The 24,029-nt window shown below is 31.1% G+C and overlaps 1 protein-coding gene across 1 annotated transcript in view; it reads right to left on the bottom strand.

Moving 5' to 3' along the window:
• The window catches only part of LOC129969409 (ATP-dependent translocase ABCB1-like), a 69,330-nt gene that overhangs the window by 19,690 nt on the left and 25,611 nt on the right, over positions 1 to 24,029 (bottom strand). Inside the window, exons 15-23 of the mRNA XM_056083973.1 lie at positions 23,766 to 23,967; positions 19,170 to 19,285; positions 17,573 to 17,716; positions 12,809 to 12,910; positions 11,371 to 11,532; positions 11,067 to 11,270; positions 8,116 to 8,216; positions 5,371 to 5,511; positions 3,131 to 3,287 (exon numbers count right to left, since the gene is read on the bottom strand). Coding sequence (XP_055939948.1) covers positions 3,131 to 3,287; positions 5,371 to 5,511; positions 8,116 to 8,216; positions 11,067 to 11,270; positions 11,371 to 11,532; positions 12,809 to 12,910; positions 17,573 to 17,716; positions 19,170 to 19,285; positions 23,766 to 23,967 — 1,329 coding nt within the window. The remainder of the gene's footprint in view (positions 1 to 3,130; positions 3,288 to 5,370; positions 5,512 to 8,115; positions 8,217 to 11,066; positions 11,271 to 11,370; positions 11,533 to 12,808; positions 12,911 to 17,572; positions 17,717 to 19,169; positions 19,286 to 23,765; positions 23,968 to 24,029) is intronic.

Below are 24,029 nucleotides of genomic sequence, written 5' to 3'. Positions count from 1 at the left end.
TCTAATCCATCTCTTTCAAGAATCAATCGTTTAAATTAGAATTGAATCAGTCATTTTCAAAAATGAATAGATATTCTTTTTTTTTTTTTTTTACTTTCTTGTATATAGAGAATAAATACAAAGGGAATGAATTATAATGGTCATACAATTTGATCAAGATTTTGAGCGAGTTCAAACTTTTTCCGAGTCCACAAAATATATTTTGGAAATTATGTCTATCCGACTGCGAATAATTCAAAAGCACTTTTAAGCTAAACGCATGCGATTTGGTTTGTGGTTTTCTACTCCAAATTCGTAGATTGCAATTGAATTTTGAAAGGTATCCACTCAGTTTAGTTATATAACGTCCCGTTGTGAAGCAACACTAGGGTTATTTTGGAACGGACCTCGTAATTTTGAACCGCACTTAGATGACGAGGACGACACCTGAAGGTATTCACTCCGAAAAAGAATACTAAACGAAAGGAATTAGATAAATTAAATTTGGTACATAGACTTAACATCTGAAATGTAGACTTGTATCAATTTAAAACGAAATCTGCCTAAAGGTTGATCTTGTTACCATCTATACTTTCACACGCATTAACTCAAAAATAAAATTCCAATATATGACATTTTAATATGTAATTTTGTTATCACAATTGTAGTCCGATATCAAATTTTATTTTCAGTTAATTGGGAAAGAGGCGTTGAAAGCACGTTTCCGATTTTCTGGTACTTATGTATTAATCATACCCCAGCGATTAATCGTCAAAGATCAGATCTAATACGTTCTTTCATAACTATTGTTCTCGAACGGTATGCAATTAATTAGAGAGTACGCGAGAAAGTTTCGGGAAATCCACACCCACTATTTCCTCTTTGTTGTGGCTTGATTTATAAATAAGCAGTGGCGTAATATTAGGGTGGGGGAATGAAAGGAAATATAGATAACCCGGGGTTATTTAAAACGATTTTGCTAGATTTAAGTTCATTTCGACGTTCGGATCATAGAAGCTTTGGCTGTTGATTAGCTTAAAATAATGAAACTAAAATAATGAATTCATTCGAAATAGTTATGGCAAATTTTCAAGAGGTATAAATCTTTGAAGAGTGAAACTTTTCTTTGTTTAAAATGTTGCGTGTCAAAAATATTGACTAATTTTGACTAAAAGATCTTGGAGACTATATGGAAAAGGGGATTTTCTAAATTTTTAGCAGTATATTTATGGATTCAAATATCATAAAATGTAATAATTTAGTCGTTTAATACTTTCTTTCCAATCGGAAATATACAAGGGGTGTTCAAATGAAAAGGTACGAAACGATACTGTGGGTATAAATGAAGACTTTCTTCAAAGTATACATCATACGCCTGAGCACAACGATCCCATTGATTAACGAGCCAAAGGATTCCTTGTTCCCGGAAATCCTGTGGCCGTGACGAGACCCAGTACTTCACAGCATCCTTGAGTTTGCCGTCCGAGTCGAAGCGCTTCCCTTTCAGATGCTTTTTCAGGGGACCAAACACATGAAAATCGCAGAGCGACATGCCCGGACTGTAGGGAGGATGGTAGAGCTGCTCCCACTTGAACTTGGCCTGTTCCGAATGTGGGAACCTGGAAACGTATCATGGATCAGAACCACACCTTCCATGAGTAGCTCCGGTCTTTTGTTTTTGATGGGTCTGCGTAGTCCTCGGAGTGTCTCACAGTACACATCGAAGTTAATGGTTCTTCTGTGATCGAGAAATTCAACAAGTAACGGATCTTGGACGTCGAAAAGGACGGTGAGCAACACTTTGCCTGCTGACACCATGGCCTTTAAACTTTTTAGGGGGGGGGAGGTGATGACGTATGCTTCCACTGCATGCTGTCCCGCTTTGTTTCTGGCTCGTAGTGATGGCACCAGCTTTCATCACATGTGACGATCCACTCCAGGAAAGCGGGGTCTTCATGTTACTGAAGCAGATGGTGAAGTTCTAGCTCTATACGCAGTTCCTTGTGCTGGTCGGTCAGCTACTTCGGAACCCACTGCGCGCACATCTTCCGATAACGCAACCTGTCGTGAACAATTGCCCACACTGTTCCAACGCTGACATCCACCTTCACCACCAACATTCGCAATGTGACACGCCGGTCACTTCTCACTATGTCGTCCACCTTGTCGATGAGATCGGCCGTGATGACTGTGTTTGCCCGGCCCGGTCTCGGATCATCAACCAAACTCTCGCCGCCTGCACGAAAACTGGCACTCCATTTTTTCACTGACTCATAGTTTTCCCCGTATACGGTGATCATCCGGCAATGAATAGCGGTCGGTTAACATCTTCTGCTGTCAGAAATCGAATAACGCCGCGCTGCTACTCTATAGTCGAATTTTGCAATGTGAACGCCATCCTGTCTTCACATTAATTGGACGGCGCTCTTTATAAGAGCCTCTGCTCTCTCCTGCGCATCCCTAGATGTTTTCCCATAGCGGCATAGGCAAATATGTTGACGGTTTCGTTGTTACGACGTTTCGTACCTTTTCACTTGAACACCCCTTGTATGCTTTCTCTAATGTTTTAGAAATTAGCAGTTGGAACACAATTAGAAGGAACACTATATTATTGAATATTTATAATATACTGATTGGAAACTTATATATGAAAATTTTCTTTATAAATATTTATATCAAATTAAATATTATTCGTCATTCATGATGGTTTAAAAATACCTTTTTTCATATACTTAAAATAATACGAAACTTCAAGATAACCCAGAACATGAATGGAACATGAACTTGTTTCAAATGTAACGAATGAAAGAATACAAGTAATAAGAATAAAGTGCAAAAATTTCATCCAATTTCAGTAACGATTAATATGGTGGTGTAATAAAAATTTAAAAATTAAAATAATATTTTATCCTCACAGTAAATAACTCAGCATCAACCGTTTGAAAACAAAATTGAAAATGCATAAAATTTAACCATAAAAAGTGTGAAAATTCATGATAATGTGAAATATTACATTTCAAGTTATTAGAAAAAAATTTAGAATTTGAAAAAAAAATATCAACCTAACCATATTAAGAAAATATTTGATAAAATATTAGGATAAAAGAAACACATGAAAATTTTTTCATGATCCAAATGGAAGTTTACTTACTGGACGCATTCCGCCTTCAGAGCTGCTGTCAATATTTGGTACCAAATTCATGAGATGAAAGACAAGTCCAGCTGATAATTTTGCTTTAGCATAGTCAGGAAGATATAAAGTCCACTGCCCCACAGCCACAGCACTAAATGCCATAGCAAAGAAGACCCTAAAAGTGTTAAGCTTATAAATATATATAATATATCCATTTTATCAAGACCTGTAAAATAAATTAATTTTATCCACATCACTAAAAAGTATAACTAATTTTTACTTTCAGATAATAAGCTGCTGTTCCGAGAAAGTACCAAGGACCACGAAATGCCGTTGATTTTGCAAAAAGGAGAGAATTTTTTCTGTTTTGACAACACGAAAGTTATAATGGTATTCTAAGCTTCCTTTTTTCGCTATTTGACTCATCATTGTGATTTGCGTCGCTAAGTTTCATCTAAAACCATGGTTTGGATTAAATTAAATTATCATCATTAAATTAAATTTAATATAATTATTATTCCATTTCAGTTTTATAGCAAGGGAACTATAAATTCATTTCTAAATTTAAACGACTACTATCTGTTTAGAAATATCTTCTTTATATTATAGAATAAGAAATTAAGCCATTACTCTGCTAAATAACCGATTACTCTCTTAATCTTATGGAAGAACTGCTCTTAAAACTATTCAATCATTAATCTATACAATTACTCTAAAATAAATTTAATATAATCAAAACGCCAATCAAAATTATTCTCAAGGTATTTTATATAATCTTTAATAGATCAAAATTACTCTAATATTTATTTAATACTACTCACTTCAGGCGATCAGCTGATTCGCTGGGAATATTGTTTATTTGATTTCGGATGAATTAATTAGATAAAACTTCATTTCCATGATTCCACCGAATTATATGACATTAATGCCACTTTATTTCCATTGCTTTACTTAAGTTCTGTTTATGGTATATTTGAACATTTCTAATGGTATTGGTCCCATAATATCACATCACTATTAAAAATGTAAATATGCGGTTCATTGTAACTTCATTTTTAAAACTTTTCTTGTATACTACATAGATACAAATGTTAAACAGAATTCTTTTTCGTAAGCTTTCATCAATGGAAAAAATCACATGATTAAATATTTAATAAAGCAATGAAAAAAAGTTTAAATTTAACAACAGCAATCTATTGTTGGAAATTAGAAATTTTGAAATTCATCAAATATTTGGACGACTATTAAAGTGTTATCGTTTAAAGAGAATTTTTCAAATTTAAAAAGTCGTGAGATTTATCTTTGTTTCATAATATTTTCAAAAGTTATCTAGTTAAAATGCCAAAACTCAGCTTAGTTTGAATTAATTAAAATAATAATAATAATTTAGCCATATTTATCAGCAATTTAGCTCGCGCGAAATAAAAAAGTTTGGAAATCAAGTTGTAACTTTAATTGGCGATAAATTGCCAAATGTGACAATCTTCTGCATTATTTTCTAATATTTTCTAATAACCCTAAAAGCGAAAAATTGATGCCTCAAAAGCGATGAATTGCCAATTTGTTGCCTACGCATTTTGAGGCTTCAAAAACCTCAAACCAAAACAACATCATGTTCTCACATGATAATATTACCGTGGTAAACATTTTCACATTTTCACATCAAGTACGTGCCAAATTATGTAGCTGTAGTTCAAATCACCTGGCCTCTAGAATGCAAAATTCCGCACACACACACACATTCATCTTTATTATTAGTAAAGTTGATTATTAATTTATTTTAATCTTGGGAAAAGACAACAACAAATTGATTTAATGATTAAAAACCAAGTTTCCGAAAATAACTTGTAATAGAGTCGGAATGGATCGCGACGCATACCAATAATGGTTCCTTTGTATCAAGTATATAGAGTCCAAGTTATAAGTTTTATAATATGGGCTCTATATACTCAAATTAGTGGCAGATCGTAATAAATAATGTAGAATTTTTATATTTAATTTTGGATACTAATTTTTACTATCCAGGCTCTAATTTCGACCATTGTTACGTTAATAATTATTGACCTTGTAAATATTGTTTTTATTTATTGGGAAATTGTGTGTGTTGTTTTAATATGCTTAGTAAAAAGTTATCATTATGATTTCGGCTTAAAGTCAACGGAGAATCCGGATCAGAAAATAATACAGCACAACAAATAATAAGACAACATTATTATAAAATAATATTTGCATCAGAATATTTTTTTTTATTTTTTTACCTGTAAACATTTACTGGTTCCATATCATTTTTTGCCACTAGAAATGCTCCTAAGCGAAACGCTGCAGCATAAGCGAAAAACATGATAGCTTGAGAAAACGCGTAAGCAAGGGCATAAAGTCGGGAATTCTTTTTATTTTCCCTAAATAAATAAAAATAAAAACAGTATCAAAATATAGTAATAATATTGATAAAATATTTATAACGTTACTTATTTTCTGGTGAAAAATGAGTTATTAATTAACTGTTCTTGGCGACCAACTGTTCTCTCACTGTAGTAAGATATGTTACTACATTCTGAATGAATTTTTTGAGAAATGGTTTAAGACAATCTTGCATTTTTATATTTTTTGTTAAAATTGTTTGAAAAAACACTGAGGAGGCAAAAATATAAAAAAAAATATTGCTAAAAGTAAAGAGTCTTTTAAAAATTCAAAAACATGATTTCCCTTTTGGCTAAAATGGGGTTTAAAATAAAAACGTTTTAATTTAGAAGTTTGTATAATGACATGTTCAAAATTTTGGAGATAATTTTAAACTAAGAACATGAACTAAGTAATAAACTGTATTTCTATCCATTCTTTAAATAGTAGAATTCAGCTGATAAATAATATGACATTTTCAATTTTTTCCACATTAAGAAGTATTAAAAATTCTGTAAAATATTTTTGCATAATCTTATGACATGTTGTGTTATTTAGAAACTACTGAAACTAGCTTAGAAATTTGAATAATGATGTGTTCAAAATGTTAATGATTATTTTAAACTAAGAATGTGAACTTAGTAATATGCAGTATTCCAATCCATTCTTTAAATAAAAGGATTCAGCTGATAAGTAACATGATGTTTTCAAATTTTTCCTCACTAAGAAATATTAAAAATTCTATAAAATCTATTTACATATGATTTGTTCTGTAGTTCAGAAAATACTGAATGTTTTGAAAAATTAATAAATTCCGCACAAATTTGACCAAAATTGCAGATTAGACTTTAATATGTAAAGTATTTTGTAAAAGTAATCTCCAACACTTAGTATTTGAGAAAATATCATTTAAAGATGTGTCAATGGAAGTAAAGTATGAATTATGTAAATATAAAAATCCATATAATTTCCTGACCTTGAAAATAAAATTCAAAGGGTTGCATAAAGAAACCGGTTCATGAATTATAATATTAAATATAAATGTTTTGATATCTTTACCAAGAAATGATACTTCCATCATAGTCACCTACCTAAAGTTAATAAAGTCAAATCAACTTTATTCAAACCAACTTTAATTAAATATTTTCCTGTCATAGCGAAAGAAGATATTATTTTTAATTTGTAATGTCGCATGCGAGATTAAAATGCCTTTTGAACATTTGGATGAAGATATTTTCATCTAGGTTAATTAAAACGCTTTTATTTTTGGGTTCACAGCACACGGATACATCAAATTACAGGAATACTTATAAGAAATACATTAAAGACATTTTCACATAAAAAAGCACAACTACTAGAGGAGGAAATTCATTTTTAACGCCAATGCCACACCAAATAGCGTTGGTACTTCAGTTAAAGTTAATGTCAAGGGGACTTTTACAAATTTCTTTATTTAATGTATACTGAACATTCAGGCTGGTTAGCTATACCTGCAAATTCCTTGCATTGTTCAGTAAAACTCAAATAATTAAAAATCAGTACCTGTTTTAGATTCATCACATTTTCATAGTGATCGATTATATTATAATTTATTGACTTTTTAAGTGCAAATAATTTTTATAAATTTAATTGTTTTATTTTTTAATTAAATGCCGTCTTCCACTTTCAGAATGTATTGCAGTATTGATATAATTAAATCCGTATAACGCTTGCAATATGCATAGATCTCACATTATATTCTTGTCAAATAATACCAATTATGACTGATTACACGGTAATTATTAGTTTAAAATTGCAATAACTAATAATTACAATATAATCATACAGTATAATTATAGTCAGTCATAATTAGTGACTGACTTCGAGGCATGTGAAAATTATAGGTTCGATATTTAAGTGATTATCATATTAAAAGGTATTTTTAATGCAAACAGAAAATACATATGAAGAAAAAAACTCATTTAAATAAATGAAGCATTCATTTTTAAATTTAATTTTAATCAATCACCATAAAATCTAAAAAAAATATATCATTATCTAAAAATGTTAGAACGTGCATGTTTGAGTGATATTTTGATATTAAAAAAGAACCGCTTTTTCAATAAATCCTCCGATAATAAAGTACATAACTTAAGAAAACTTTGATGGAAACAAGTTGCCAAAACCTCTGTGACGTAATAAATGTGATGAATTAATATATCTGAAATGACAACACATTCTTTGTCACAATGAATGTGAAAACCCTTTGCAAGTGCCATGAAAACGGGAAGTAATCTTCCGTAACCTTCCTATAATCCTATAAAATTGTGATCTTTCGGCAAGACCGTGAACGTTATGAACGTTCCGATTTCTGTCACAAAAGAACAGTAGACGTGCATAACGGAAAAGTGACAGTATAAAGTTTGATAAAAGATCCGTAAAGAATCTTATAATTAATTTTACGTCATGAATGAGGGTGAATCTTGACGTGCTGGTATCAATTAAAATAAAAGCCGCGAAATAAAAACAAAGGATAGAATTATCGTAATCTATATATCATCCAAGTCAGCACGCAAATCTTAAATATTTAAGTTAAAGAAAGAACAATAGTAAAAATTACTTACTTAAAAGGTGTAAGAAGATTACTAACATATCTCTCATAAAACCTGTTTTCAAGACTAAGACTTTGAACTGTTTTAATATTCTCAATTGATTCACTGGCAATCTGTTGTTGAGAAAAAAATTTGCATAAACAAAAATAAAACCAAAATAGTTAAAAAATAAACACTAAATATATAGCATAAATAAATCATCAACAATTATTACATAAAGCAAGCAGACTTTGAAATAATCCATAGGTGTACCAGACCGTTTCATCTGTGGATAACTCAGTTCGTGTTCTTATGAGTCTATCCTTTAAAATTCGTCACTAATCAGCGGCAGCTCTTTTTTTTAATTAAATATAGTATGTGACGTATGTATATGTATGTGACGTATGTTATATATATGTACATATGTATACATATACATATGTATGAATGTAAATTTATCAAATATAGTATGTGGCGTCAAAACGAAACAGCGGCAAAAGTTTGCCCAAAACTTTCTCTCTGTCTCTTTTTTTTATTTTTATTTTTTAGTGAAGGTGTTATTTCTGTTTCCCCTTGTATAAAAAAATATGGTCCATGGATAAACTATAATTGCCACGAGTACTCAGATTTTCAATATTCCTAGCATGAGCGTTTAGTTGTTTGTATCTAAACGGAAAAAAAAATTAATATGTACTTTGGAGGTTTGTTTGTCAACCAATTTAAGCGAAAATATGAACACGGGTATATAATTTTAGTAAAAAAAAAAAAAAAAAAAAAATTAATGGCATATTCAATTTTATTTACTTAAATCGTTGCAATTTTGTATTACTGCGCTTAAGCACATACGAATATGCAAATCGACAAATAACCATATATGGTTCAAAAATAATTACATAACTACGATTCAAGGAAAAAAATTCAATCTAATTTATCTAAATCGTTTCCTTTTCATCAGTTACCGCATTTATTTGCCTGCGAATGCGCAGACTAACTGAAGATCAGTCCGTTAGTACCTTTAGTTCAAATTTACTGCGAATTTACACTGTAGATGATAAAATAAGGCATCATATTTTATCTATATACCTTTTCTATTTTGTAGTTAGGGTTTTTCTTTAACAAATGGCCGGAATAAACGACAATCATATATATATATATATATATATATATATATATATATATATTGCGTGAATCTAGTTCGATCTGATATAGAAACCGGCAAATTTGGTATAAAGATTACACTCCAAATTCCATCTGTGAAGTTCAAAGTGTTTTTGAGTTAACATAATCACTGACAGATATAATTCCAAATATAGTTTTTTTTTTTTTTTTTTCTTTTTTTTATAACTCAAACAGGTTTGAAATGAGGAGATTCATCAAAATTTCAAATTCAAATTTTTTGACGATTACATTACTTTCTTTTTGTATAGCTTTTTACGGATTCTGAAAGGTCTGAAGCGTGGAATATTTTCGAAATTTCAAATTACGTTATCCTCTTTGTATATTTCATATGCGAGAAAGCAAAAAGTACTGAAAATAAATGCAAAAAAGGGAAATAGGTTAAGGCCTAACAAGTATTTCTTAAAATGCCCTCATCATTACATATTAATCCTCTACTGGAGAATTTCATCCAAAAGTGATAGCCGTGGGATCTTGAAACAACCATGAGTTATTGGGTCAGGATTTTATCATGATTTAAATTTTTCACTGTAATCTATACTTATATATAAAGCTCAATGTGTGTGTGTTGCGCTCTACAGAAAAGACCATTTGACCTACAGCTACCAAATTTGGTACATATATACCTTGGAGGTCAGGATACACCTGGGCTCCCTTTTTTTGAATTTTTAATTAAAATTTTAATTATTAATTAAAAACTAACTTTCCCGCCTAAAAAATCTTTTCATTTTCCCCACCGCCAAATGAGTAAGGGTTCAGTTTTTTCCCCCAACAGTAATGAGGCTAGGCTTAAGATTTTTCGGCTGATTATTTCAAACGATTCTGTTTATTTTCTTCATGTTTGATGCATTTAAAATTAATGAATCGATCTTTCAAACTCATTCTGAAGTACTTTTGAATTAAAATAAAACAGAATAAAGTAAATTAAAAATTTCTAATCTGCATAGCGTTACCCCAACTAGCGTAGAAAAACTCACGCATTAACGTTACCGTAACTGGCGTTGAAAATTCATGCATGCGCATTGTGTTCTGATTGTTGACATGACAACCATTATCAACGGATGATTTAAATTATTTTTATATTAGTAGCATGCTTTTGTAATTAAAGTGTATTTATGTTAGTCATATATTTTTTGTATATGCTTATAGTTTTAAGTCCATCGTTTTTTAAGTAGTTTTTTTTTAACCTGTTTTCAACCGATTATTTTAAGCGAGTCGTTTTATTTTCTTAGTGTTTGATGCATTTAAAATGAAACATTGTTAATTAATCGATCTGCTCATGATGAATCTGAGAAAATTTTGTTGACAAATTCTTGAGATATATTTCATAAATTAAGAAAGTTATTGTTTAGAGCCCATAAAGGTTAAACGCTCAGTGACTCTGTTTTCAGTAATCATATTATAAAAAAATGCTTTGTTTCAGTAAAAGATATTATCATATTAATTGCAGATTAATCCTTTCCACTTTAATTTAAAGCATAAATTCTAGGGGAGCTAACAGAAACTTAGAGAGATACAGATTACGTTATGACTGAAGGCGTTTATAATATTATGAGTGAATTATATGACTATCAAAATTTGAAGTTTTCAAATATTTTGATGAAGAAGCTATTAAAGTAGGAATTGCATAAAATATTTAATTATTAAAATTTTAATGAACATTAAGATTGGCGAACCTGTTGGTCGCCAATGGCGGCTAGTATTTTAATAAAACTAACTTCACAATAATTTATTTGTGAACAGCTGCGATTCATTATACGTAGAATAAACATAAAGATATATTTGGATTTATTTCATTTTTCACTTACTTCACTAGCGAGTGACATAAGCTCGGCATCACGTATTTGATTGCCCTTCGAAATTTTCATCTGCATTGCTCCAGCACTCAGAAGAATTGGTACCACAAGGATCAATGCCAATGCAAGTTTCCAACCAAATACGAAAGCAATGGTAATGCTTGCAAGAAGTGTCACAACACCTGATATTACAGTACCAATACGCAATCCACCAGCCTAAAATCCAAATTTAAAAAGATGTTCATGATTGGAAATTGAACTATAGCAGAATTGAAAAATAATTATTTGTCAGTCAGAATATAAAGCATTTACATACTGATTTCATAAGTGGAATATCCGTGGCAAGCCGAGAAGCAAGTTTTCCTGAAGTGTGGCGATAATCATCGAACCATGCAATGTCTTGCCTTAATACGTTGCTGAATGTTTGATACCTCAATCTTGTAGTAAGTTTCTCGCCAGCAAAGGAATAACCTATAGTCTAAAAATAGGCTAAATGATAAGTCGAACATTTGGCTAACGAAAACAAATGTTTTTATAATTGCACTGTAATTTTAGCAAGCTTATTAGTAATTCAAGTAGTATTGTTTTATTATAAGGGATTTTTTTATATATAACGTATAATATTGTCTATTGTTTATAAAATGGTTTGGTGAATTTCTATGTTTAATAATATTAATGTTAGAATCTGTTTATTCGCTGTGCTGATAGTTAATCCATCCAGCTTTCTAATTTCTTTAACTTTTTCAGATTTGTTGGGTATTTTTAAAAAGTTTCCTTTTAATTTGAAAGAAGAATCATAAAAATACCTTTTTCACTAATTTTTACTTGATTTTTTTTTCTGACGAGTGCAACGATTTTTTTTCGTTGTTCCGCGGCAGAAAATGTGGACTCGTGGGGATGAAGTTTTACTTCTTCTCTGATTTGACCACAAATTAAATAAAAAAATAGAAAAGCACAAAAATGATTGTCAGATTATTTAAATTCTATTAGCATTACTTGCTCCAAACTTTCTAATATCACTGTCTTTTTCTCATTTATTTAGTGTCTTCACTTTTAATTATTTGTTTCAATTTATATCATATATCAATATCCATGCTATATTATTTCAGAAAACATAAACATCAATCAATATTAATCCAATGCGGACTACTAAAATTGCATATAAATAGAAATGAACTAGTTATAGGAATAGGAATCACATAACAGTTAATTAAATATAAATAGCAATATATTATTTATAGGAATAGAGAAAAGATAATAGCTAATTGCCTATAAATAGCAATATACTATTTATAGAAATAGAGAAAAGATAATAACTAATTGCCTATAAATAGCAACGTACTATTTATAGAAATTGAGAAAAGATAATAGCTAATTGCCTATAAATAGCAACATACTATTTATAAGAATAGAGAAAAGATAATAGCTAATTGCCTATAAATAGCAGGTATACTATTTATAGGAATAGATAAAAGATAATAGCTCATTGCCTATAAATAGCAATGTACTATTTATAGGAATAGAGAAAAGATAATAGCTATTTGCCTATAAATAGCAATATAATATTTATAGGAATGTAGAAAAGATAATAGCTAATTGCCTATAAATAGCGATGTAGTATTTATAGGAATAGGAATCAGATAACAGCTAGTTGCATATAAATAGCAATATTAACAAGCAGGAAACAGATACAAAATGAAAAAAAATTGTAGTTTTTAGAAACAATATTAAAATTTTTTCAAATCAATAAATACCCTGAAAACGTGACCCACAGTAGCTATCATCGCCAACATTAAAAACATCATAGACCAGAAGAATGTAGACTCTTTTAAAGCATCTCCAGACAGAGTGAAGGTCTACAAAGAATAAGAAAAACAGACTGTTAATAATGTAATTTTTAAAAAAAATCACATGATACATTCAGTAGCATATTTTTGTATTCTGCAGTTCCAATCAGAGCATGACATCTTGAATATCAGACATGGGAATAGTGGCATTTTGAATATGAGACATCTCTTCGAATAATTGGCCAATTTATCTTCGCATTTCAAAGACTTTTAACTTGAGCGTTATATTAATGATACATTTATAATTTTTATTTTAGCTATTTCGGTAAAATATAGGATTTTATTACTTTAATTTTATTTTGGATATATGTGTGGTATCTTTTCAGGAAGAAGATTGTTTTCTTTTCATAAATCTTGCGTTTAAGTGAGTATTTAAAAAAAAACTTCACCGTAAATTACTTTTTATTCTTGGTTATTTATTATTACAATTCCCAGGAAGAAGAACAAATGAAATTCGTTGAACTAAAGATTATATCAATGTAAATTATTTCCTCATACTTTATAAAATAGCGTTTTAATTTAATTTTGTTTCCGGTAAATAATGTACGGACACCTGTAACATTCATAAATATAAGTGTGTTTTAAAATTTACGTGTAAAATCATTTATAATAATAAATTATCGAGAAGGACAAATAGTATTAAAAGTAATTATTTTATAGAATCTATTTAAAAAATAACAAAACCAGTTAAAAGATTATTTAGTATTTCGCCCATGCATATTAGATTGTGAAAAATTAAGGTTCTTAAACTAGCGTCACAGCTATAGCTGCAGAAAAAGGACATTCTATATGTAGTATATACTTATATAAAGCTCAATGTGTGTGTGTGTGTGTGTGTGTTGGCGCTCTACAGGCCAGAGCGTTTGACCTACAGCTATCAAATTTGGTACATGTATACCTTGGAGGTCGGGAATGTGCACCTAGGGTCCCTTTTTTGAATTCTTAATTAGAATTTTAATTATTAATTAAAAACTAACTTTTCCGCCAAAAAAATCTTTTCATTTTCCCCACCGCCAAATCAGTAAGGCTTCAGTTTTTATTCCCACACTAATGAGGCTAGGGTTAACATTTTTCGGTCGATTATTTTTAACGATTCTGCTTATTTTCTTAGCGTTTGATGCATTTCAAATTAAACTTTGTTAATTAATCGATCTGCTCATGATGAATCTGAGAAAAATTTGTTGACAAATTCTTGAGATATATTTCATAAATTAAGAAAGTTATTCTTTAGAGCCCATAAAGTTTAAACGCTCAGTGACTCTGTTTTCAGTAATCATATTATAAAAAAATGCTTTGTTTCAGTAAAAGATATTATCATATTAATTGCAGATTAATCCTTTCCACTTTAATTTAAAGTATAAATTCTACGGCAGCTAACAGAAACTTAGAGAGATACATATTACTTTATAACTGAAGGCCTTTATAATACAGGGTGTTTATAAAGTCCCGGACCCATTTTGATGTTTAATAACTCATAAAATAATAAAGATAGATTTAAATTAATAACATAAATGGTTAAATAGACTCAAAAAGTTTCATGACCCTTGTCAATGAACTTCCACGTGTGCCCCCTTCGTCGCACGGAGAATATCAAGTCGATAGTCAATTTCACGCCAGGTAGTGACAAGCATGTCGGCATCCACAGAGCCATTTGCGCACTTTATGGCGATTAACAATGCCAGAAACATGAAAGGATGCTTCATCGGAGAACATTATGCTCTTCAGAAAATCAGCAGCATCTTCTATCCTCCTTAGCATATCTGTTGCAAAGGCCATCCTCCTAGGTCTATCGTTCGGTTCCAAAACTCGAACAATTTGAACTTTGTATGCATGCAGTCTTAATTTTTTTCTTAATAACCTTGTACACCGTCGAAATTGGCATATCCAATTCTTTTGCCGCTGATCTCACAGATATTCTAGGATTGTGTAAAAATGTCTCTCTGACACGCTCAACATCAAAATCACTTGTGCAAGGACGTCTGGAACGTTTCTTATCTTCGATACTTCCAATTTCTAGAAAATTCTTTTTCCACCGCAAGGTGCTGTTTTTGGATGGAGGATCTTTTTGGTAAATTCTTCTGAAATTTCTCTGTGCTTGCACTATCGATTTCATTTCTATGAACCACCATAAAATCTGTGCTTTCTCTTGTGGTGTATGCATTCTCCTTAATATCCGCTAGAATAAAACATCACATACAAAAGTACTACATAGAACAAACACATCAAAAGTAAACATAACATTGCAATAGTTGACAAAAACAAAAGAGAGAAAAATGCAATTAATAAGCAGACAATATTTAGAAAAATACAGATATTTAGACTGGAAAATGAAATTATCTGAAATTAACCACACGCGCAGACGATATTTACAAAAGTAAAAATATTCAAACCTGAAAAGGAAAATATATGAGATATTCCATCAATAAATGTCATAAGTGTGTTTATATCTTTATTATTTTATAAGTTATTAAACATCAAAATGGGTCCGGGACTTTATAAACACCCTGTATTATGAGTGAATTATATGACTATGAAAATTTGAAGTTTTAAAATATTTTGATAAAGAAAATTATTAAAGTAGGAATTGCATAAAATATTTAATTATTAAAATTTTAACGAACATTAAGATTGGCGAACCGGCTGGTCGCCAAAGGTGGCTAGTTATTTAATAAGTAAATTAATATTTCAACATATCTCTCTATATATAATGGCACAGAAATAGCTCTTATTACTTAATATGGAATAGCAGCAATGAAATGTAAACATATCGATGTACGAAAGTTTCAGCAGATTACTTTATTCAGTGTTTCTACAGCTGAACTTAATTCAACACTTCTTTAATTAAATAAAATGATTATATTATAAATGTTTGTCGCCGTGACAAACATTTCATTCAGTCAGTGGATGTTAGAGAAGTTAAGAAATTAGCATTAATAGGGAAATTTAATTATAAAAAGTGAAAATAGGCTTAGCCATGACTATAGATACTAGCTATGACTTACCTACTGGAAATAGATGACTTCAAAAACTATTAATTTTTAAAAAAAGGTTTAGCATTATCTTAAAACTTAAAAATAATTATCTCATTAATGATATCGAATTCGTTTCTGTATATTTTTTTTTACTTTTAATAAATCCTTTCAGTTAATTTTGCAATGCTACGATACTTTTAATGTTATGAAATTCAAACTCATTCATCAAAATATTCACACGCGTGCTACGGCAAATGTTAAAATTAAAATTTAAAAAATTGCCTTTGTTTATCATTAATTCTAAAATAGGATTTTGGTAAAAGTGAATTATAGTGTGCCCCCTGCTGGTGCCAAGTCGCCAATAAAGATGTCGGACAAAATAAACAAATACTTCCGCGGTACAGTTACAGTTACCATTTCCCGCCATATAATTAGGACTTTTTACTGATAAGTATTGTTTTTTGTTTTTTTTTCCATACTGCCCGGTGCCTTGTACAGATGCCAAAGGCATCTGTAAAAGGCACCCGACAGAATTTTTTAACTTAAAAAAGACATCCTACGGCGTCGCTGGCAGCGGGAGCGGGAACCTAGAAGCTTCGCTAGCACATTGAACATACGGACTGTGTGGATAACAGAAACAGTACATAACCAAAAGAAAAGAAAGAACGGAGAAAGAAGCAATTGGAACATTCTCCATACAAAATTTCAAACAAACATCCTTTTCCCAACTTCATAAACTCGTAAAAAATATATTCCACTCACCCTTCATCCATTCTGCCGGTTCGATATCAAACCATTCTCAATACAAAATTTCAAACAAGCATCCTTCCCTAACTTCATCAACTCGTAACACCAAAAGAATTACGAGAAAGCTGTCTTTTAAAGTGAGAATGCAGACGATTTTTTAAAGCGCATACTGACAATTAAAAACTGCAAAAGAATAAATATTTTCTGTTCGTATTCACATTAAAAAAAAAAAGAAAGAAGAAAATAACTTTTAATTATAAGCTTAACTTTCCTTATTTAATAAACTTTTAATTATAATAAAGAACAAAATTAAAATCTTTAAGCGAAATTTTTTTAATTTAACCTTTTTCATAATATAGCTGTAGTTTATGTACAACTCAACCATTGCAAAAAGTAGTAAACAAAACAGCATTAGGGTTGCTAGAAGAGCGTTTCAATGGGTTGCAATATTGGCGACAAACTCGGGGGCACACTATTCTTCACTTTATCCAGGATTTTCACTTTCCTTTATATTTCATAGCATATACACTTTTATTTTCTGTCCACATTAATTTGATGCAGAATGATTCAGTTAAAGTCATCTTTTTAAGTCGTATCAAATAAACTGAAATTTTAAAAAATGAATCATTTAATAACCTGAAAAGTCAATAATCTTGGCGAGGAAGCTTGCCGCACAGGCAGCTAGTTCCCAGTAAATAACTACTTATAAATTAGCATATTTAATAATGATTCTAATAATTCAAAGCTAGCAAATATTGTAGTCCTAATATTTAATAATTAAACTAATTAATATTCTTTACATATATATATATATATATATATATATATATATATATATGCCAGCAATTCTCTACAGGCCAGAACTTTTATACAAATACCAAAGCAGACATCTGCTATTGGATACACAAAATAAAGAAAATAACTAAAGAAAAATGCACCGAAACATACTCACATGAAAAATTTCACTGTAAAAGACCGCATAAGCTGGCATTATTGAACCAGTTGCAATAGAAGCTAAAGACCCAATAGCAATCTCTTTCCACTCGCTTTTGCTTTGTTTAAGAATTTGAAGCGCGGATGGTATAGGAACTTCTTCCTGACAGAAAAAATATTAACAAAGTGAAATATTACAGTAGTGAAATATTAACCCTTCTTTGCATGATGATGGAAATTTCCATTTAGCGAATAAAAAAATTATACTAAAACATGTGTACTATAAATTGACTGTTGCTGGCAACTTTTTTCACAATTAATGCATAATAAGAAAAGTAGCTGTAAAATATCAAATGTCACAATTATTATAGTGGGTTTGAACTTGTCATTCCGCTATTTGTTGTGGTTTTAAGAAACGTACTATTTCTAGAATATTTTTTATAACTAATTTGAGATTTTTTTAAAATAAAAGCGATAATGAGTGGAGAAATTTAGAAGAGACGGACACTGAAGATATTGTACTGAACTTAACATGTAAATTGGATATTTCCATCCTACTGTTTTTTAATTATTTTGCATTATATATTTACTAGGATTTTTTAAACATTTTTCCTTTAATCTAGAGCATGAATTTTATCAACCTGATTTATTTCACAAAAAAAAAAAAAAAAAAATTACGCAAAGAATGACTAAAATTTATTTAAAAAAAATACGTATTGTAACGAATTTTGTATTTAGTATAATATTGCAAAAATACTAATTCATTGTATATTCTGTAAAGAAAAAACATCATGATAGAGTCTCTTCCACTCCAAACCATTATATAAATTAAGTTAATTTATATTTTATTTGAAAGATTATGACGTCTAGATACATCATCAATAGTCTCTTGCTCACCCCCTCCATCCTCCATTTTCTACAGATATGGCGAAATAAAGCCTTGACATAACCCCAGTTTTAATAGCGATAGGGATTTCGCTATTTAATTTCGTCCTTTTGCAAGCACAGATTATCAATCAGAATGTTCTATGTTTATTTTGTTAGACCAATAAAAATATCCTCATGTTGAGTGATAAGATTTAGTTATATTAACGTACCGTTTTAAAGCAACACTAGGGCTATTTTGGACGGACTTCATAAGTTTGAACCATTGTTAGATGATGAGTACGACACCTGAGCTGGCATCCCCCCCCCCCTCTCTCCAAACTTCCGCTCCACACCACTGCGAGGAAGTTTGGTCCCTACGGATTTAACTTGCACTAATTGTGTGAAAAGAGGAAATTCCTCAAGATTGGAACCTGTCCTCCGTTTTAGTCTTCCTCCGTCTTCCATTTTCTACAGATATGGCGAAATAAAGCCTTGATACAGCCCCAGTTTTAACAATTTCGCTGTTGAGTTTCGCCATTTTTCATGCACTAATAAGAATATTCTGTTCTTTTCTGCAAGACCGATTTAAAATACTATCCTCCTGTTGCATGATACGATGAAATTCCTCGAAGTTGATGGACATAATAAATGCTACTAAAACGGGTGAACATCTAATCTCAGGAGGCTGCTTGTCTTAATGAATAAGATAAATTAGCCCCGTTCACCAAATATACAGGACTTAATTTTACCTCTTCTAAATCTAGCTGAAGGCTGCTAATCTGGCGAAGCTCCGGATGAGTTACGGTCCTAAAACTTGACCTCTTTCTTTTCAAACTTAGAAATTTTTCTGCATCATTTAAATGATCTGAAATTAAAATAAAATGTTTTAGTCGTATTTGTTAATGTTCTGCTAATAAAAATAATATACTTCTGTACTGTGAGAACTAAGAAGGAAATATATACTTTCAACTTAAATGCAACTGGTGCCAATCAAATTTTCATTTCACAAGGCAAGAATGCTTGAATAAATAGTTAAATTAATGTGTTTCATATAGTGAAATTGCTGTTACGTTACAAAGAATGGTTAAAATTAAACTAATAAAAATAAAATAAAAAAAGAAAGAAAATAGAAATAAAATTAAAAATTTAAAAATAAGTTAGGTGACTAAGTTTTTGTGAAATTACAACTTTTTTTAGAAAAAATAATATGCTTCATGTTTGAACAGATTCCTTTCTAATTCCGTTTCCATTTGAATTTTGTTTCTAAAACTATTGTTTCTAAATCGGGTTTTTTTTTTGGGGGGGGGGCAGTTACACTGATTTTAATATTTACATTTATTTCTTTGGTGGAATTTTCTTTCGATTGCTCTCATAAATTAAAATCTGATGGATATTTTTTGTTCAGATTCGGAAAAATAATTCCTCAATATGTTCTAGAGTAAAAGTAACCTATTCATTAAGAAAATTTTACAGCAGTTTTAATGTTTCACAATGTGAAAAAAATTGAAATTTCAAGTTATTAATCAATTTAACACAATATTTAAATAATGGATAGAAATACAGCTTATTTTTTGTTCATGAACTAGAAAATATTGTTACAAAATTTTTCTTCTACAACAAATATCGCTAATCAATTGTAATAGCGCAGCACATTTAATTGCTATAGTTCCGCAGCTTTCTTGCTGTCTAATCCTCCAATACCTTATTTTGTCGGCGACTCCGACTGCTCACCACACACCGCCTCTGACTATCCACACAACGTCTTCCGATACACACGACACGACGACCTCGTAGCTTGATGGTTGGGTTGACGGGGCGCCTAGCCCCGGCAGGGGCTTATCCCCGGTAAGGAGAGACTTCACAGTGCTTTGCTGTCTATACTTTGCCGTGGCCGTCTTCGACGAAATTTGGAGATGACGAGTGTCAGGACTCATTGTGATTGTCTGATATTAGGGTGAGGGGGGGGGGGAGGGGGTACGCTGCCGTTGGGCTTAGTAAGTTTTTACTGCTTGTGAGCTAGAATTGGCTATTGAGATACTGTTTAATTTGAGTTTGAAAAAATAAAAGGAAGAAAAACTAAAGGGCTGAGATAAATTAAAGTAGTATATTACGGGGTCTTCTAGAGTTTGTAGATGGTTTATATTTAGGGATTTTAGCTATTGCTTCATTTTCATTCTTATCCATGTTTTTAAAGAAGTTAGTGGCTAGATTTTGAATGAATTTTTTAAGAGGGGGATAGTCTAGGCATAAGTACATATTTGTATTGGGCATGTAGTATTTCATATTGCAGAAATTTCTAGTTAAGTTATTTTGCTGGCGTTCAATAAGTCTAATATTAGTCTTGGCAGCATATCCCCACACAGGGCAGGCATAAGTTAATACTGGACGCAAGTAGGCAGAGTAAATAAGCATTTTATTTTGTCTACTCATTTTGGAGTTTCGAGAAATTAAGGGATAAAATTTACGAGTTAGGTCTCGAAACTTTTTAGCTGTGTAAATAAAGTGGGGTTTCCAAGTTAATTTACTATCTAGAATAACGCCTAAATATTTGCATTCCTTAGACCACGGGACAGTTTGATTTTTAATTTTAACTGGGGAGAAATTCTTTTTACAGTTATTTTTATTAAAAACTATAGCTTCAGTTTTACTAGCATTTATTTCAATTTTCCATTCGACGAACCAGTCCTCAAGAGATTTAATATGTCGGTTTAAAGCTATGGTAATGAAATTTTGATTTTTGTTTCTAGCTAGTATTGCAGTGTCATCAGCGTACATGCACAACATAGTGTTAAATTGCTTGGGGATATCATTAATAAACAAGGAAAATAAAATTGGCCCTAGTTTAGATCCTTGAGGTACACCTGCAAGAATAGGTTTTACTTCCGAAAATTCATTGTTTATCTTGATTTTAAAGGATCTGTAACTGAGGTAAGAAATTATAATTTTGATAAGGTGTGGGGGTATGTTGTAATTAATTAGCTTGTATATAAGACCATCTTGCCAAACTCTGTCAAAAGCTTTCTGAATGTCAAGGAAAACCGCTGCAGTTTTTTGTTTATTTTCAAAACCTTCCTCAATGAATTCTACTGCTCTAATTAATTGGTGGGTTGTAGATAGGTTACGGCGAAATCCAAATTGTTCAGGTGTTAGTATATTATGTTCTTCTAGGTAATTATTTAATCTATTGAGAATTATCTGTTCAGCAATTTTGCTGACAGAGGAGAGTAGGGATATGGGTCTATAACTGCAGGGATCAGTTGGGTCTTTTCCTGGTTTTAATATGGGGATAACTGCAGCTGTTTTCCATGACATGGGAAAATATCCTAATTTGAGAATGCTATGAATTATATTAATTAAAAATTTTAGGTAATTGTCCGGAAGTGTTTTTAACATTTTGTTGTTAATACTGTCAAGGCCAGGGGCTTTTTTGATATTAAGTTTTTTAATATGATCCTTTAATTCATCAGTTGAGGGAGGGGGAATTTCAATAAATTTTTGTGGCAATGAGTCGAGAAAGCCTTTGACTGTATTATTTACATTATGTTCTGTGGTGAAATTGCTCAATTCATTAAGTTGAAATTGTTTCTCAAGGCTAGCCGCCAGGCAGTTTGCTTTTTCTTTATCAGTTATTGCAATACTAGCAAGGCCTTTAAGGGCCGGAATTTTTTGTTTTTTACTTTTAAAAGTTTTGACAAGTTTCCAGATTGATCCGTCTTCTGTGTTAACACTAATTAATTTGTGTATAAATTCATTGCTTTGGATTTTATTGTTAAGTTTTTCAATTTCCTTATTAATTTGGTTCATTAGTCTCTTGAAGACTGGGTCTCTGGTTTTTTGAAAATTTTTCCTGGCAAAGTTCCTGTCCCTGATTAGGTCTCTAATTTTAGGGTCAATAAAATTTTGACTATTTATAATGGGGGTAACAACAACTTCGTAGCTTCTGAGTGCCCGTCTTTTATAGTTCCGGGAGGCGGGGCTAGAATCTTCTGACCAATCAGGGCGCATCTGGCTGTACCTCGGGTCTTACTAGATGGATCGGGAAAGTTCTCGAACTTTCCGGTAGTATCCATTTAGTCGCCAAACTCGCCAAATTCATCGCCAACTCGCCAAACGGTCACCAAATTTGTCGCCAAGCTCCGAGGTTATTGACGCGGCATCCACTCAACATGCACAGGACAGATCGTACAATTGTCTTTCTTACGATGATACTATTCGGGCCGGGTAACAAAATTTCAGATTTGTAACAATATATTGTTTAAGACATCAGCAAATTTTAAGCAAATCATTTGATAAACCTCCTAACTAGAAGATTTGGTTTTTAGTTCAAAAAAACTTCTTTTTTCCAATTTTTTTAAAAATTCTTTTCTTGTATATTTTCGTTTCAGATATGGATTTTTAAACTTTTTTTTATGCATAAATTGAAAAATGTAACTGTTTTAAAACGTTTTTCAAATTCATCTTGAATGTAGTCACATCCTTTAAAGAAGATTGGAACATCTAGTTCTAAACATCGTGGCATGATAATGTTTTAAATTTCATCCTTCTATTTTTATTTGATTTTTAAAATTTTACTTTTAATTTCATACGAGCAATTACGTGCACACACATAAATAAATAAATAAAACGCGTTTACATTGCTTATCAGTATTGTTGTTTATAATGGCACTTGCCATGGACAAGCTCGCTGGCGAAGTCAGTGATTTTAAGTCAAGGGAGCGTCTCTTGTTTCAGTAGCGCCAACTAGGGCCAAGAGTATGTCTTAGCAACTCACGTATCACATTACCTTGCACAACCCCTTTCTACAAGGGGGCACATTCACACATCTCACAGATAGAACAACCATGGCCGAACAGGGGCTCGAACCCAAGACGCCCAGATCACGGGGAAAACACGCTACCCCTATGCCAGGACGTCGGCGCTTAACAGTATAAAACCAGAAATTAAGACATTGAAAAATAATTTGGTATATGCACATACATGTTTAAAAAATCATTATAAAAAATAGTACGGAAGTAAATCGATATCTCTGGAAAAACAATTTTTTTTTTCTTTAAAAGTGACAGAAAAACGACTTTTTTTACAGTAAAATATTTTAAATTTATTAATGAAAAATGCAAAAATTTCATATATTATTGAAAATGTATTAAAAATCTTGGAAATCGTTCCTTATTTATCTCCTATTATTCGAAATTAAGTATCTATTTAATTAAGTATCTCTAAGTCCAATAGTTTGCCTTGCAGAGTACTTCGCACAATGTTTTAATCATGCATGTCTCACAACTTAATTTAAAAATAATATGCAAACCTTTAAACATTAATATGTTCATACAAATGAAATATATTACCTTCTTCAGATGAACGATGGGCATTATCATCAGTAAATACTTGATTAGTGACGAGCTGATAATATAATCCTTGTCTCTCCATTAGTTCTTCATGCGTTCCTTGTTCCTTTATCTCACCATTTTCCATGGCACATATAATATCAGCTGATCTAATAGTTGAAAGACGATGCGCTATTACCACTGTTGTTCTTCCTTCTTGAGCCTTAATGTAAGTAATTCCGAAAAGTCAAAAGTTCAGTTACCAATGCAAACATTCAAAGTAAA

This window comes from Argiope bruennichi, chromosome 5, assembly GCF_947563725.1.
Source record: "Argiope bruennichi chromosome 5, qqArgBrue1.1, whole genome shotgun sequence".
Taxonomy (NCBI): Eukaryota; Metazoa; Arthropoda; class Arachnida; order Araneae; family Araneidae; genus Argiope; species Argiope bruennichi.
Note: the sequence above shows the minus strand (reverse complement) of the source record. Positions and strands in the feature narration are given on the sequence as shown.